The 17791-nt window shown below is 36.5% G+C and overlaps 1 protein-coding gene across 2 annotated transcripts in view; it reads left to right on the top strand.

The window, feature by feature from the left end:
* The window catches only part of agtpbp1 (ATP/GTP binding protein 1), a 66228-nt gene that overhangs the window by 37996 nt on the left and 10441 nt on the right, over nt 1-17791 (top strand). For both annotated transcript variants that reach the window (NM_001113836.1, XM_012953242.3), the window contains exons 20-25: nt 35-188; nt 1082-1262; nt 4131-4260; nt 5181-5312; nt 6454-6630; nt 15580-15740. In NM_001113836.1, the coding sequence (NP_001107308.1) occupies nt 35-188; nt 1082-1262; nt 4131-4260; nt 5181-5312; nt 6454-6630; nt 15580-15740 (935 nt within the window). The remainder of the gene's footprint in view (nt 1-34; nt 189-1081; nt 1263-4130; nt 4261-5180; nt 5313-6453; nt 6631-15579; nt 15741-17791) is intronic.

Raw genomic sequence — 17791 nt, 5'->3', positions numbered from 1 at the left:
AGTTAATTTTATGGTGGAATTTGCTTGTTTACAGATGCACCTTAAAAAACTGGAGTCTTTGCACAACCCCCAGCAAGTCTATTTCCGCCAAGAAGTATTATGTGAAACACTAGGTGGAAATGGATGTCCTGTAATCACCATAACTGCTATGCCAGAGTCTAACTATTATGAGCATGTTTATCAGTTCCGTAAGTATTTTACAGCAGCCTGTCTGCTTTTCAATCAGGTTTCCTTTTGTTTTCTAATTCGCCATATTAACTTCTTTTTTTTTGACTGTTTAGTTGACAGAATATATATGCTATGCTAAGGTTTATATCTGTTAATATCCAGTGCTTTCCTTCTATTAAGTTATGTGTGTCAACTTTTTATTAAGATATTGTCTCTATATGTGAAAAGAATTAAAGGGGTTGATTTACCACTTAAGTTAAGGGAATTTGGATTACATGTTGTGTTCATCAATGTCCACAATTCATAAGGCAAGTGGCATATTAGTTTTATTTCACATTACACAGCAGCTTGTATTAGTATGATGAAGCAAAAGTGCCCTCTACTGTTTGAAAAAGCAAAGTTCAGCTATAAAGGTTCATTGTTAGCTCTATGGTCCTACTTAAATTAAGCAATTCTGTGCAGCAAAGCAAGCTATTACTTGCATACAGTTTTAAAGTAGATCTAGGTTCGATTCCATGTCATATCACCTGTAAATGGCTATTTTTACTACTATTAAAAATGTATTTAATTCCCTCATTAGGCAAGGCCTTTAAATTCCTTGTATCCGGTACCCATTTGATCGCAATGCAGTTGCTTTAAGTGGCAGTGCTTTTAATTATAGGTGAACAAAAAGAGAAAAAGGGATCCAACCTTTTTAAAAAGGTGACAAGTCAAGAGGAACTTATGTGTAGTCTCTAATACTAATAAGCCTCTGTATTTAGCAATTATTCAGTACTTATTGTTATAAATCGTATTTAAAAGTTTTTTCAGTAAAAAATTATATTATTTACATTTCAATATTGTTAATAATAACTTTTTAATATTACTATGCCTTGTTTTGTTACATATATAATGTCATTTTTGCTTCTGCTAGGTAACCGCCCTTATATTTTCCTTTCATCCCGTGTTCATCCTGGAGAGACTAATGCAAGTTGGGTTATGAAAGGCACTTTAGAATTCTTAATGGGTAGTAGTACCAGTGCACAGAGCCTGCGCGAGTCTTATATTTTCAAAATAGTTCCTATGCTAAATCCGGATGGTGTGATCAATGGAAAGTGAGTATATTGCTTTTATTTCTTTTTTAGGTATGCTACTTATAAATACAAAATAAATTTGTATTTTTCGCAAGTTGCTCATGCCAGTACAAACCCTCTTGGAAATAGGACTAGATTTCAAAGCCAGTGGGAATAGGGCTAAGTTGCAAAGCCAGTAGGAATAGGGCTTAATTGCAAAGCCAATGGAAATTGTGTTAGGTAGCAAAGACAAAGGGAATAGGGCTAGATTGCAAAACCAATCAGAAAAGGGATAGATTGCAAAGCCAATGGAAATAGGGCTAGATTGCAAAGCCAGCAGGAATAGGACTAGATTGCAAAGTCAGTGGGAATAGGACTAGGTTACAAAACCAGCAGGAATAGGGTTAGATTGCAAAGCCAATGGGAATAGGACTAGACTGCAAAATTCAGTGCTTCTGCCTTTTACTGAGTCTTGATTTGCAAAGTAATTGGTACAACTGGCTGTGCAACCTAAATTTTACTTGTATATTTGAGCTTACTGTTTTTGCTGCAAGTGCAAGTAATTTCAGGTTGCTTACAGTCAGTAGTAGCTGTAGCAAAAACCCCTATAAACTGCCTTGCATTGCCCCTCCCCCCGCTCCCTTTCCGCAGAGACTATTACATGCAAGTGTTCCTCCCTGCAAAGCTGACCTTTTATAGATGCAGAGTAGCACAGTGTACTTCCCAGGCGCTAGAAGTCTTCTGATTTTGTTCATCAACACTGAGCTTTCTGGCGCATGCACAGTATGAGCTAGTCCATCGGCAAAGTGAAAGAAGAGAATATGAAAATCCAGAAGGTGGCATCTGTGAGCTCCGTTGAGCTACAATCATAGGGACACTTTTGGACCCTAGCAACATGATAGCTAGTAAAATTCCAAACTATAGAGCTTCAGAACAAGAAATAAATCATTTAAAAATGAAAAATAAAAGTGAAGTCTAGTTGCAAATTGCATTAAAATTACTGAGGATTTTATAAGTATTGTTTGTGTGTGATTGTTTCTATTATGATTAGTTATAGTTTTAGAGTGTTAGCAGATAGTTCTTGAACCTACTTAGCTTGCCCAGATTCTTGAACCAGCCTTTAGTTGTGGGCAGGTTGGGTGACTTCCTCCACCCAGCGTTCAATAAAATGGGTTCAACACTGTGCAGAAAATAAGGTGTTAAATTAGTAACAAGAAATAATAAAATAGAGGCAGGTCCTCTATGGATGTCTGGGCCTTATATCTAGCCAGCAATTTTGCAAACCTTCTCCTAAAAAGGCCTGGTTGGAGGGCATTCTCAGAAGATGTGATGGAGTGTTCCCAGATCTCTACTGCATTTCCACCTTGAAACTAGCTTGTCATTCATCTCTTGTTTGTGGCAGCAACAAGAGCTGTTATAAACCTGTACCTCATTTAAGATAACCTCCAAATCTCTAGACTAAGGGGCTGATTTACTAACCCACGAATCCGACCCGAATTGGAAAAGTTCCGACTTGAAAACGAATATTTTGCGACTTTTTCGTATGTTTTGCGATTTTTTCGGATTCTGTACGAATTTTTCGGATCCAATACGATTTTTGCGTAAAAACGCGAGTTTTTCGTATCCATTACGAAAGTTGCGTAAAAAGTTGCGCATTTTGCGTAGCGTTAAAACTTACGCGAAAAATGCGCAACTTTTCGCGTAAGTTTTAACGCTACGCAAAATGCGCAACTTTTTACGCAACTTTCGTAATGGATAGGAAAACTCGCGTTTTTACGCAAAAATCGTATTGGATCCGAAAAATTCGTAAAGAATCCGCAAAACATACGAAAAAATCGCAAAGTACCGATCATTACGAAAAAAACGCAATCGGACTCCATTCGACCCGTTCGTGGGTAAGTAAATCAGCCCCTAAGATTCATTTATATAAGATAGTGGTCAGATGCTGTGAAGGAGGGGTTTATACAGTTAAGAGATGATGTTCTTGGGGAGAAATCTAAGTGGAATATTGACTTTCAGTGGGAGTCAGGAATTCTGTACAGTAGATTTCAATGACTGAATTCTCTCCCTGAATCACTTGTACTGTCAGATACATCAGATAGTTTCAAGAAGGGGTTGGCTGGATTTTTAGTTCTTAGTACAAGTTGATCCAGGGACTGGTTTGTTTGCTATCTTGGAGTCAGGAAGGAATTTTTCCCCTCTGCAGCAAATTAAAGAGGCTTCAGAAGTTTTTTTTTTTTTTTTTCCATTTTGCCTTCCTCTGGATCAACTAACAGTTAGGCAGGTTATATATAGGGATAAAGGTTGAACTTGATGGCTGTATGTCTTTTTTCAGCCTAACTAACTATGTTACTATGTAGTGTTAATGCCTCTAAGGCTCATGTAATAATGTTGGTAATAATTTGGTCTTTCGTGGTCTGGTTGAGTAAAATTTGACCTGATGTAATTTAACTATAAGGGCACTCCCATACTGGTTGGATTCTGGGCCTGCGAATAAATGAAGGCTGGGAATGCGCCCTACACTCTAAAAAAAAAAAAAAAAAAAAAAAAATTGCATCTGCCCAGGTGCAGGCACACACAACAGGTTTTGGCACAAAACTGCATTTCTTGTTATTGTAGCTAAAAGTTTTTTTTTTTATTTGGATTGAGAAGTGTGCTACATATAAGTTTGTCGTGGTTCCTTGGTGAATGTGGTGATCCTTTTTGTTATCTTTTAATATTTAATTTTTTACTGGTTTTGCTTACAAATTTTGTGTTCAAGTGGTTATGTTACATTGTGTTGGATAAGAGTCAGAAATGGTTTGTATGTTTATTGGCAGAACACCAATATTTTTCATGTAACATAGAAAGAGAGACTTAACGAAATGAAATAAAAGGAAATTAAGGCATTGCATTATCTTATATCCCTAGCCACCGTTGTTCATTAAGTGGGGAAGATCTAAACAGACAGTGGCAAAATCCGAATGTCGATCTGCATCCTACAATATACCATACCAAGGGACTGTTACAGTACTTGGCAGCTATAAGACGCACACCTTTGGTAAGTTGTAATTACTACTAATATTCATTATTATTACTAACCCCACACTGCTTAAATGAGTAAAGCTACAGTTTTAGATATCTCACACAAACCAGGCAATTTACAGCTTAAGTTACAAATCGGGCAAAATAGAAGTTAAGTGCTAAAAATCTATCCAGAAATTTCCTGAAATTTTTAATGTATGTGCAGTGCCACTTGCTTATGGAGATTATTCCACTGTTTCACAGCTCTTACTGTATACATACCTTTTCCATATATTAAAAACTAGATTTACCTTGTTAACCAGTATGACCTGCTTCTGAAAAAGGCACCAGAGGTTTTAGGGCAATGACACATGGAGAGATTTGTAGCCAGCATTAAAAAAATCGATACTGTTGGCTACAAATTTTTCTATGTTTCATTGCCCTAAATGTATGGACCCTTTGTATAATGATAAATATTGATTTTTATCCCTTCCTTAAGAACCTCATCCCCAGTTTAAGCAATCCCAAATTGACCACCTTTCTTCATAACTGACATTTTCCACTCTTTTTCAACCCTCTTCTCTAGTCTTTTTTCCAGTAATATCCCTTTTGTTGATGAGAGATCAAAACTGCACTGCATATTCTAGATGAGGCCATACCAGTGCATTATAAATGATGACTGGCATTATAGACTAATAATCCTAGGTATAAAGGAGGACCAGTTGTTCATTCTTAGAGTATCATTGTTTACAATATGCTAAATGTTCATTGAAATGGGAAGAGCTCCTTGAAGTAGAAGGCTGAGGTGCCAAGCTGGATTTTGTGCACAAGGCATAATCTTTGAATAGAACCCGATAAAACATAAATTAAAATAACCCCTTTAATGTCTTCTTTGTGTTTACACTCAGGATTTTATTCTTTACTTTTAAGTCTCTGTTTCTTTACCTTTTTTTTTAGGTTTATTGTGATTACCATGGCCATTCTCGCAAGAAAAATGTGTTTATGTATGGTTGCAGCATTAAAGAAACGGTATGGCACACTAATGCTAATGCTGCCTCATGTGATATGGTGGAAGATAGTGGATACAGGGTGAGAAGCAGCTACATGAATTGTATAAAAGTATCCTATTTTTATTTTATGATATATGAATATTAGCAACATGTATCAAAGGGTATTTCACTGGGGGTGGCAAAAAAGTCCCCAGTGAAATAAATATCTAAGGTTTTTCCATGGACCAGTGATCTGTCCCATAAAGAAAACTCTGTGACACTCCAGCATTCTGCCTTTTTCCCAGCGTCCCAAGTGTTTGTAGAAAAAAAATCTTATAAAATCTGGCAAGTCTGCCAAAAGCCAAAGTGCTAAAGACTAAAAAATAAGAAAATTTCAGTGCAGAGCTTATAGTTTTTCCATAGGCTGGTGCAATTTTCTCCATACGGGAGTACTGGCTGGGAGAAAACCTTAGATCAATGATCCACAACCAGTTGCTCTCCAGCCCCTTTTATGTTGCTCTTAGTGGCCTTAAAGCAGGTGCTTATTTTTGAATTTCTGGTTAGGAGGCAAGCTTTCAGTGTATAAAACCCCATTGCCAAACAGAGCGTTCTGTAGGCTTCCAGTCAAAATAGGGGCTATCAAATAGCCAATTATAGCTCTTATTGGCACCTCCAGGAACTTTTTTCATGCTTGTGTTGCTCTCCAAAACTTTTTCCATTTGAATGTGGCTCAGGGGTATAAAAGGTTGGGGATCCCTGCCTCAGATATATATTTTAAACAACATTTTGTGTCAATATTAGTTATAATGAATTACAGCAATGTTCTGTCTTAGCCAGACTGTCCCATGCCATTCAAAGCCCAGTGCTACTAACCCCTACTATAATATGTATATAAAGCAATGACATATCAGTCATCCTACTGTAGTTACAAGAATATTTGCAAAGCAAATATGTGTTTATTCCAAACTTATTCGTAATATATGTTTCAACTTGGGCTTTCAGGAGAGTACTAGTATCACAGTACTCATTATTACTGCACTTTAGAATCCCTGGCACTTTGCTTGACACTTAATCCAACAGTCTAGGAACATGTTCCCTAAATTGATAAAATTTTGATGTGCATAGGAATAAATTTCCACATTAGTAAATGCTTTTCTGTTGTGTAAAAATATTTTACAATACTGCCATCTTGTGGTGTGGATAAAATACTATTTTAATATCTCTTTTTCTGACCTATTTAGACACTTCCCAAGGTTTTAAACCAGCTAGCTCCAGCATTTTCAATGAGCAGCTGTAGTTTTGTGGTGGAAAAATCCAAGGAGTCGACTGCCCGAGTTGTCGTCTGGAGAGAAATTGGAGTCCAGCGAAGTTACACAATGGAAAGCACGTTGTGTGGTTGTGATCAAGGAAAGTATAAGGTAAATAGTACTGAATTATGCAGTCAAATGTCCTAGCTATAACCTGTGGATGACCCCTTTCTTTCATTGTGAATTAAGTGGAAATAACAAGGTAATATTCAAGTAGATTAGCACTAATCTCATAGGCTGCAAGGTGGGGGAACAGATTTTTTTCCAAGCAAAATGCTGATGTTTTCAGTTAGAAAAATGACTAACCCCTATCACCCATCTGATATTCTGTATGCCTAGACATTCTCTAAGGCAAAGTGGTATACAAGTGCAAATGGTGATACTGACTTGTATTACTTGATAAGCCAACACCCAAAGGACTTATTTACACTACAGACTGTGGTCCTGTTGCAACTGTCTTTCTATAGAGCAAATTAGCAAATGATTAAGCAACATTTAATTTTTCCAGGCTGCAAAAGATTTGCACCATACTGAAAATTTGGTCCAACATAAAATAGATCACACACTTGGGAATAGCGTCCAGCTCAAAAAAATGTATATGTCACTGTATTGGCCCATCTTACAGCCCTGAGAGTAATAGAGAGGGCCATATTTTATGTGCACTATGAGGGAAATGGTATGGAAGCAATTTCTATTTAGACAACAAAATGAACACTGATTTTTATGGGGCTTGTTCCCTTTAAATAAGGGGTGGACCATAAAAATATTGTGTGTACTACTCCTATTTTCTCTCTGTGCTTGCTGTTATACATAGGAAAGGTAGCTACAATATTACTTAATGCTTATTACTGTTGCCCAGGGATATATTCATGTAAATATGTATATTTATTCTTATATAAACATGTAACATGAATATTCCTGGTTCTTTAATAAAAGAGATAGTTTAATCAAAAGTATACTTTTAATCCTACTGCCTCCCTTATACTCATCCTTCCACTGAGTCAGGCATCTGTGTCCTCACTCCAGGAACACACTACCAAACCTTAACCCATGCTATTAACCTAGAGATTGACCATAGGTTCATGTTCTGATTGGTCAATGACCATTAGGTTAATTTTAGGGAGTTGGCCATGGATTCCTGAGGCAGGTTGGACAATGGAATTTGGGAAAATACTATTGAGGACAAAAGGGATTGAATATCCAACTTATCCTTGGTCAAAGGAGACTTAGCAACTGTGTTCTAAATAGGATGTGTTTGAAGCTTGCATCTGTTGTAACCTGATTGTATCTAATATGTAAATTATACAACATCCTTAAAGTCACAATGTATATATAAAATACACACATATTCTATTTAATAGAGATATGATGCAAGCAAGTCTCCCCGAGTTTACAATTACCCTATGTGTTTAGTTCTAATGTATATGTAGACTTTTAATACTTAACTCCCCACTCAAAACTGTCAATAAAAATAAAGAATAAAGGTTTTGTGTAATATGTATCTTATGACCATATATTTTATAAGGTAAGTAGATGGAAAATATCTGTTTGTAACAAAATATATGGCAGAAGGATTTCTGGGAATGAAGCCCAGGATCCATTTACATGGAATGCACTTGAGACTGAGCCTCACCCACTGGGTGTGAAAGCACAGCCAAGGTAGTGTGCTGATTGGATGCCCAGATGCAGACCACTTACAACATTATTGGGGCTAATCAATGCAATGCAAAGTTTTCCATTGAAAATATGTAGGGAAGTGGATCCACCAGAAAAACATTTTGGAGTAGGAGAAACATCCTTATCTTTATTAAAAGCAGAAGGAAATAGAAGAAGAATATCAACTAGGTTTTGTTTATCTGCTACCCTTGTGGAAAGGAACAGGGGCAAAAATATAAAGTCAAGTAAAAGAAAAGTGCTCAGACTACAAAAAGGCCTGAAGTATATAAGTGAGCCATTGTGACATTTACAGGGTCACAATGAGCACATAACCAAAGCTATAGATGATAATTGTATATGATGGGTACAACAAGGCCCTTTAGGACATTGAAGATAAGGGAAACGGGGTGGGTGTTATTAGGAATTGTTTGTTCCTGTGTCTATATATGTAACATATATTTTAATAAAAATGAATTTGTGTGAGAACATTTACATATGTATGATTTGCCTCATCTTGTTCAGTCCCCGCAAGCCATGTCAGCTTTGTTTATTAGATTGTAATTACACTGGTGTTAGGTGATTGTCTCAATATCATGGGAGTGCCTAGTGAGTACTATCAATAGGAAACAGCAGGACTTCCATTTTTATTGGACACTACATTTATGACTCTTCAGTATTACAACACACAGATATATATACCAGCTGATGTAGGAAGCTTAGCATAGATGTTATATTTTATCCTGGCTTTAGTCATATTAGGCATCTTTAATAAAATCCATATATAACATTTAATTTCAATTTGGACATTTTTTAAATGTGTTCTTTCATGTATTGCTGTAAATTTACTACACACTGTGTATAATTCGATATCCTCTGCAGTTTGACCTAAGGTCACAGAAAAAGAAAAACCGATTGGTGTAAATAATAAAAAGATTTGGAATATCTTACCCCTAGAGTGTATCTTGGCTCTGTAAATGCAAGGAATTTTACGATTTGTGCTTCACCTTCATGACAGAATTTAAATTGTTTACGCAGTGGACTAAATTTCCTTCCACAGGAAATTAAATTCATCCTTATCTAGTATCCCAGTATCCTCTGCCAAATCTCTGATAAAGTACATTTATCTTTAGTTTATTTCTCTTGGATTTGGTCTACTTTCAGCCTTAAGGAAACCACTTAAATAATACCCATAAAGTCCTCATGTGTGTTTATGATTTGTGCCGTTCATAATTCCTATGACTGTGGAACTGTGGATAACCTAGATAAATATCTTCATATAAGTAATTTAGGGTGTGTTTATTCTCACTTACACAACTGAATAGCAGATGGCTTGTGGTTATACAGGACAATATTTGAGAAATGCTTGTGTTATATTAAAGCATAAAGGCAGCTATAATGAGGGTACTACCTTTTGCAGCTAGTGAAGCTGTTTCGGTGGTACCCTATGAAAAAAACGTTGTTTATCAGGAATGGTATCAATTGGTGGCCATGGAACTTTTGAATCCGTCCAACTCAAAACTGGTGGTTGGTGAAGTCTTGCTGTAGTGACACTGGTTGGGGTTATGCAGAATGATTGATAGAAAACAGAGGATTATCAAGGTGTAACTGCAGAGCTGCTGAGGTTTGTGCATTGTTAGTTTAGAATCACTGACACTGCAGCAAGTTGCAGAGGCACTAGGGGCTATGCAGTGTCGATTGTGGGAGACTTTAAAAATGTGCTGTGTGACTGGTACAGGGGAGTACAGTGTTACAGGAGCTGTTGGGCTGTATACTGTGATAGGGTACTTAAGTGTTGAATAGTTGCAAAGGGCACTGACTTAACTGTGTAAGCATACGTATTATTTGTCATTTTATTGGTCCCTGGGGTCTCTACTTCGAAACCGCCCACTTCATGGACTGTGGTATGTGGTCAGGACCTTAGATTGTAAGCCTCCTTTTGGGTAGGGACTGAATGATGTATAACTCTGTACAGCACAGTAGTATATTATGGGATTATAAATAAGGAATAATAATTTATATATATATAGTGTATAATATTTATTTAATATTGTGCCAGATTGTGGTCCACTTTGGTTTTTGGCTAATACGTTTGCTCAGTGAGATATAAGGGCAGTACATTAGTATGCAGAATTACATTTTTGTTATTAATTACAGATATGATTGGTGTGAAACAAACCGAGAATTGTGGTTTATTTTAAAATCTAAGCAATGCCCATCCATTCAGATGTGAATTCTTTGCTTACACCTGTAAATCATGAAGACCTCTGTTGGCTCATGCTGGAGGGCATGGATGACTCGGAGGTGTCAGGAACCTCAGTCATTCACAGCTTCATTGTACTGTAGTTGGCCCAAACAGTCATTTTTTATTTGAAAATAATAATAATAATGCTTGCTGCAATTATTGCCTGCTATCAATTCAAAAATCAAAAACGTTTAGTAATACCATATGGCCATAGAGTACCGTATATACTCGAGTATAAGCCGATCCGAATATAATATATTTGATCCCAATTAAGATATAATTTATCCGTATTGGATGCAAAACAATTCTCTTGGGTTTAATTAATATCTACCGTATGTAGCCTTACCAGCAAAGGCATAACTATAGAGGAAGCAGATTCTGCCAATGCTGGGCAACCTTGGAGGTAAAGTGGGCTCAGTGGGGCACTGACTGAAGCAGCACACTAGCATCTGTTTATATAAATGTATTTTTCCTAAAGATTAAGAGAACCCAAAATGATTTTGTTGCTGGGACCTAGTGACATCTAGCTGTCCTCTGTTTATCAATTTAATTAAGTCAAGTCTGATTGGTACAATAAAACCTCATGTTATAGAGCAGATAAAATACCCTAATTAATCAATCAAGTATATGGTGGGATTCTTGTTGCCACAATAAGATGTTTGTCTTCCTAGTAGGGATGCACTAAATCCACTATTTTGGGATTCAGCCGAACCCCGAATCCTTTGTGAAAGATTTTGCCAAATACTGAACTGAATCAGAATGGAAGCGTTAAAGAGAACCATGTTAGCAGCACGCAGTGAAAAATCTTCAGCTTATGTGTTTATGTGACGAAAAGTCAAGTGATTTTAAGGATTTGGATTCCTGCTTAAAAAGGCAGAATCCCTAATCCTGGATTCAGTGCATCCCTACTTCCTAACTAACATATACTGCATTACCAAAGAGATTTACCTTGATGTAGCTGGTAAGATTGAATACTCCATAGGCATGTGCATGACTAACAATCTCATTTTTATTTAGGGATTAACCAAATTTATTGGACTGAATACTAAATCCACCATGAAGGATTCAGCCAAGGGTTTGGATTTGCTTTGCCCAGGCACTTGGATTTGGCTGAATCCTGCCGAATACGGTGCCTGTTCAGTTTAATCCAGTATTTGATACAAATAATGATAAATAATTTATTGCAACATTGAAAAAGTATTAAAAGGGAGAATGTCAGAATGTTGAGAATAAATACTATTTTACTACTATTTTTGATATTCGCATGTAATATGTAAGTGTTTACACTTTCGTAATACCTAGTTAACTGTATAAAAACGCCAACTTTACAGCCACTTGCTATGGCAAAGAGACCTTCTAGAAACCATAATCTAATCACACAGAATCAATAATACAGTACTATAGTGGCACAGGCATAATCTGAAAACACTCTCAGTTCAGATTGTTTGTTCTATATACTGAACTACGTTAAATCTGTGCTTTAAGAAATCCTAGAAGAGCATTCCCTATAATTTTACCCAGGCAGGTGTTTTTTATGGGAGGCTAAGTTGTTTTCCCCAGGGTTTGTTTATTGATCTGCAGATCATCTTAACGCTTTTTATAGAACTATTACAAGCCCCTTAATGACAGTATTCATCTAATAGTGTAGCAAGCCATTCGGACACACCCTGGATTCTATTACATTTTGTATTATATTGGCACTGTATATCCCTCTGATCACTAAGTGGTTTTATATTTGACAGAGACAAATTATTATCCTGCTGGCAAATTGATTTCTTGGTAATTCTTGATGCAGCCATGTGATTGATGAACCATCATACATTTCTGAAATGAAGTCTCATAAATTTTAATTATTTTGTTAAAGCACCTGGATCCATCAGCCTGAACCAAAGCAAAACAATGATTTTATCATTGCCTGTTCTTATTATGGACAGTGTGAAGATGTGAAATCTTTAGGTCAGTTTTAATCAAGCCTTGTGCACATGCCATAGTTTGCCATAACACATGTTTTACAGTTGTAAAATACCCAATGTTATAAGTATGACAAAGTAGGTTATGCTTTGTTTTTTTTGGCATTTTAACTGTGCTTGTTTTCTTTGCCTTCTGCACCGTGCTGCTTATCGGATGCATTATTCAGATTCAAAATAATTTTAATTAAACAGTAAGCCTAAAGGTGCCAGAGCAATTTAGACAACAGTAAAGAATTGAGAAGAAAAATAAAAAACGTACTTAGGGCGTCATGTAATGTCAGGAGCATAGTTTACTACACTTCTTAGCACCTAAAGCCACCAATCAGCAGGTAGCATTTACTGGCCACCTGATTAAATTGAAGCATCTTGTTGGTTGTCATCGGTTACTGCTCATGAACAAACTTTTGTGCCTTTTATTACATTTGGGGGTTAGTGTATTATTCTTATTTATTCACCTACAATACATGAATTATTATTTCTGCCTTGCCACACTAGTGTCAATACCACCAGGGTTTATCTGCAAGGAGTTTGTATGTTTTCCCCATATCTGTGTGGGTTTCCTCCCACACTCCAAAAACATACAAGCAAGTTAACTGGCTTCTGAATAAATTTACCAAAATGTGTGTCAATGTAATAGGAACCTTAGACTGTAAGCTCCTCTTGGGCAGGGACTAATGTAAAAAATGAATAATCTCTGTGAAGTGCTGCAGAAATGTGTCAGCACTATATAAATAACAGGAAATAAAAATAATAGGGACAGTCAGTAATTGTGTTTTTTTCTGTTAAGAATTTGGTACGATTGCAAAACCAGAAATAGATTCTGATGAAAGATCAGTATGAAGTCATAGACTAATGATTTTACTTTTCCTGATTTAAACTCCTCGTTATTTTTTTTTGTTCACCTATGTGGTATTTTGTTTTATTCCCTCTAATATAACCTATAAAGAGATATCCTTACATATTTATGCACAGCAACCCTTTTGTGCAGTATTTTGCAAGGTCTCCAAAAATTACATTTAATTTCTTTTCTTCAAATAAATATGTTCTTTGCATACATTTTAAAGTGAAAAGACAAAGTACTGTTTCATCTTATTGTGGCAGAATCTGAAGGATTTTATTTGAGCAGTGTTTATAGGGACAGTTTACTGTGTACTCATTGGGGTTGGGAGACATGCTTTTGGCAGGCAAGTGTTACAAGTCAATTGAAGAGTAGGTTTCTTCTCAAAGGAAGATCATATGGCATATTACTCACTGGCACTGTAACTTGACTAACTGTATCATTGTGTAGCTATTAGGAAATAATGGCAGCCATTCTCTCATACAAATTTTTTGTTTTGGTTTAAATAAAAAAAAAGTATATATGTATTTATTTATATAGAATGTACACATTGTTTTACAAGGCATAAACACAACACAGGGGCAAAGTTATTATAAATGAGGTAATAAGAATAAATAAATCACTGCTTAAGTGCTTGGGTGATTTCAGTATACCATTCGTATGAGGTCACGGTCCCAAAGAACTTGCAGTCTACTAAATAATGTATTTTCATTCTAAAATACTTCTGTCGTGAATTTTTTGGTATAGTTTTTATTACTATAGTACACTGTTCACATTGTAAATAATTCAGCCTACCATTTAAAGTTATATGTTTGAACAAAAAAATTTGTTTTTAGCTGTAATATTGGTGTATAGGCAGTCATGCTATCATGAAACCGATAAAGAGTGAGCCATCAAACCCTAGGTACGTAATGGAACCAAAGGGTGTGCAGTGATAAATTAGAAGCAAATTGTAAAAAAAAAAAAATATATATATTTTTTTTTAATTCTTTTTGTAGTTGAATATATATGGAAAGGGTACTGTTATTTCTGCAATTTTCTTGAGAGTAAACCAGAATACTCAACTGTAAACACTCTGACACATGTGACACTGTGTCAGAGTCACAAGCCTCGTATTGGGTATGGTAAAGTACAAGTGAGTTTGTATCCTTTTTGCTGGTGGAGGGAGTGATGTATAATAAAAAAGGCTGAGGATAGTGAAACTGGGTTAAAATTACCAAAGGTGGCGCTGAACCTAACCACTATGCTTTGGCTGAAGTGAGGATAGATAATTCCATATGTACATATGTTTTGTAACTGAGATTCAAAATAGGCCTGGCATTTCAAGTACACTGAGGCTCAACCCCCCCTCCCAACCATCCCAATAAATAGTGACTGCCTATGGCAGTGCTGTCCAACTGGCGGCCCGTGGTGTGTATGGCGGCTTGACGAGACGACTGATATTGCAAAGGCTGCGGATATCGTCTCGTCGATCGGGCAGGTTACAAGATTTTGATGGGGCTCCGTTGAAGGTGCCTGAGCAAAATCTACATTTAGGGCTGAATCGGCACGTGGTGGTTGAATTTCTATTGTTTCTACCTCCTTATCTGATGATTCTGCCCTGAATGAACGATCTTGGGGGAAACAAACAATCTTTCCTGCAACCAATGGTCCACATCACAACCACCTAACCCTGTTGTAACTCCGCCCCCAGCCTGCTGTAACTCCACCTCCAACCCGCTGAAGCTGCAACTTTTGTATCAGTCAGGGACCCTAGCCTTGTTGGAGCCCTTGACCACAGCTTTGAAGGACTTTCTGAAAGGAGATACAAAAATGGCAGCTGTCAGCACGCAAAGCAGTGAAGCAAGAAGACAGCAAATGAATAAACTGCCATAATAGTGGGCAGCAAGAAGGGCAGTCCTTTCAGGCAAGGACCCAGCAAGGTACAGGAAAACATACAAATAGAAGGCAATGAAGCAAGATATAGCTGATATCCAGCCTATCAGATCACTGCAGGGGAAATTAATGAATCTGCAAGAGTAGAGCATGAGCACTTACACATAAAACCAAGGCTGCCTTCTTTGCTATGATGTAGTGACCTTACAGTAACGAGAGCAACGCAAAGCTTATTGTCGACCGCCTCTCCTGTGAGGAGGACAGATGCTTTTAGTACCTGTGGCTGTGCATTTGGAAACGTATATACTAAGGGCAGGAGGGGGAATTTTTATATAGGGAGATGATTTATTTTTAATCATGTTTTTAAAGGTAGCATTCCCTTTAAATAAACAAAAACAGTCCTCATTAAATGTCTTATTTATTCAAATGCTTCAGAAGTTATTAAGATGTCTGTATATATCTCTTTATTCTGCCTATAGGATTTGCAAATTGGAACTAAGGAATTGGAAGAGATGGGTGCCAAGTTCTGTGTAGGACTACTTCGTTTAAAGCGACTAACCTCACCTATGGAACTCACTCTGCCTCCAAGCCTTATTGACATAGAAAATGAACTGATTGAGTCGAGTTGCAAAGTAGCAAGGTAACCTTATTTTTATGTGAGATTTTACAACTTTCTCATGTGTAGTGTAATTTTTTGGCTGTGTATGAGGCCAATGCAATTGCCAGTCTGACACAGTCTGCTGGGGGTCCTTGCAGACGGTAAAAAATTCAATTTGTGAAGACTGCATTGGAGCCATTGATGCACCTTTCCCGATGGTTCTGCATATATCCTTACTATGATCCTGTGTTTTTGCTCCACTTAGCCCCCAACACTTGTGCAAGTGGTGTTTGTCTGTGATCCCTTAAGTGCCCTTGAGGCATTAAATGTGGTCTTCATTGTATCCTGCAATATGTTCTTGGTTATTTAACATGGAAATGGCACAGGCCAGCATACACATACCACAAATGGTACAAAATTTAATAATTTGTACATTTATAGGATCCGTTATCCAAAAACCCAGAGAGTTCTGAATTATGGGAAGGCCATCTCCCAGAGACTTCTTATAAGCAAAAATGTTTAAAAAATAATTTCCCTTTTCTCTAACATAATAAAACAGTACAAGTACCTTGTACTTGACTCCAACTCCAAGATCATTATTGGAGGCAAAACAATCCTATTTGGTTTAATTATTGTTTAAATGATTTTTCAGTAGCCATAAGTTATGGAGATCCAAATTACAGACAGCCCTCTTTTCAGAAAAAAGAACCAGGTCCCAAGCATTCTGGATCAGTTCCTTTACCTGTAATAAATTTATAGCATACCGAGGAACTTAATTTTAATTATTATAGAAGCAACTAAAATTAAAGCTCTTGACAAATTAGTTCTAATCTACAGGGTAACTGTAAAATGGATAATCTAGTTAGAAGAAGCACAGTAAATCTAGGCTGTAAAGTTCTTGGAAATAGTAGTATTAAATAGAAGAGAAATTTTCTTTAATTACTTAAAAATGCAGTTGCAGGAATGTCCTTATTGCTTTGCCTTTAATTGCCAGGAGTGTAGAAATAGAGTGGCTAACCAGACTCCGCTCACACTACAAAATGCTTTCCCAGCAAAGTGGTTCCAAATGCAATGAAGCTTTTAAAATGCCAAGAGCTATCTGTTTAGTGGAAATTTGTAAATAAATTATACTGCTTAACTAGAACACACCCATTAATTCTGTGGCACAACGAATATAATTGGAGATTTGTGCTGGGGGTGGTTCCTGACAGGATTGATGGAGAGGTATAACAAGGAAGGCCAAAAGGTCACATCTAGCACTATCAGATCATTTCCATTTAAACACACATATAAAATTGCATTCTCAGTGATTCAGCAAGTAATCGTTGGCCAATTATTTTAAAACCTGACTTTAAAATGATTACAAGGCATTCAATATATAAAAAGTATTGCTGTGGTCTTTGGATTTCACTCCTTGCAGTGCAGACATCAAGCCTTGAGCTTTCAATCAATATTAATTCTTGGTTGGAAATTATTTTAATTCTGCGTCAAAAGCATCTTTAGAAGATGTACACATTGTACACGTTGTATTTGTTATTGAGTACCTACAAATAAACCATGCCTCGGCAATAAATGTCCTATTTTATATGAGAGAGGTTGTTGTTGTTCTTTAAACAGCCATGAATTATGTTTAACTCTATATAAGAACTAAAAATGTTTTCTATTTTGTAATTGTGAAGTTAAGTCTCTAAAGCAAATGCACAATTTGTACCAGTGCAGAATAACAATGCTTTATATTTAAATGCATAAAAACATTGTTTTTAGGTGTTACCGGTCATTTAACAATTAATGTCTTAGTTACCTTCATATTTCCTACTTCATATTGGTGCTAAATTCAGTTTAGGCTGTGACCCATGCTCACTAAGCTCCATTGTTTATTAGTTTATGTAACATTTTCTGCTAATCCCAGCAGTTCTTTGATGTGCTTGAATTTCTGCACTCAGAAACGTAATAAATAAGGGGGTAGATAGCAATTGTTGCTTTCTAGGTCCTGTGCTTGTGACTTACACTTAGGGGGCCTATTTATCATACTGTGTAAAATGATCAATGCCAGAAAAACAGTGTAAAACGTTGTGTAAAATAATAAATTCATA

This window comes from Xenopus tropicalis, chromosome 1 (assembly GCF_000004195.4).
Source record: "Xenopus tropicalis strain Nigerian chromosome 1, UCB_Xtro_10.0, whole genome shotgun sequence".
NCBI lineage: Eukaryota > Metazoa > Chordata > Amphibia > Anura > Pipidae > Xenopus > Xenopus tropicalis.
This window is presented reverse-complemented; position numbering and strand designations above follow the sequence as displayed.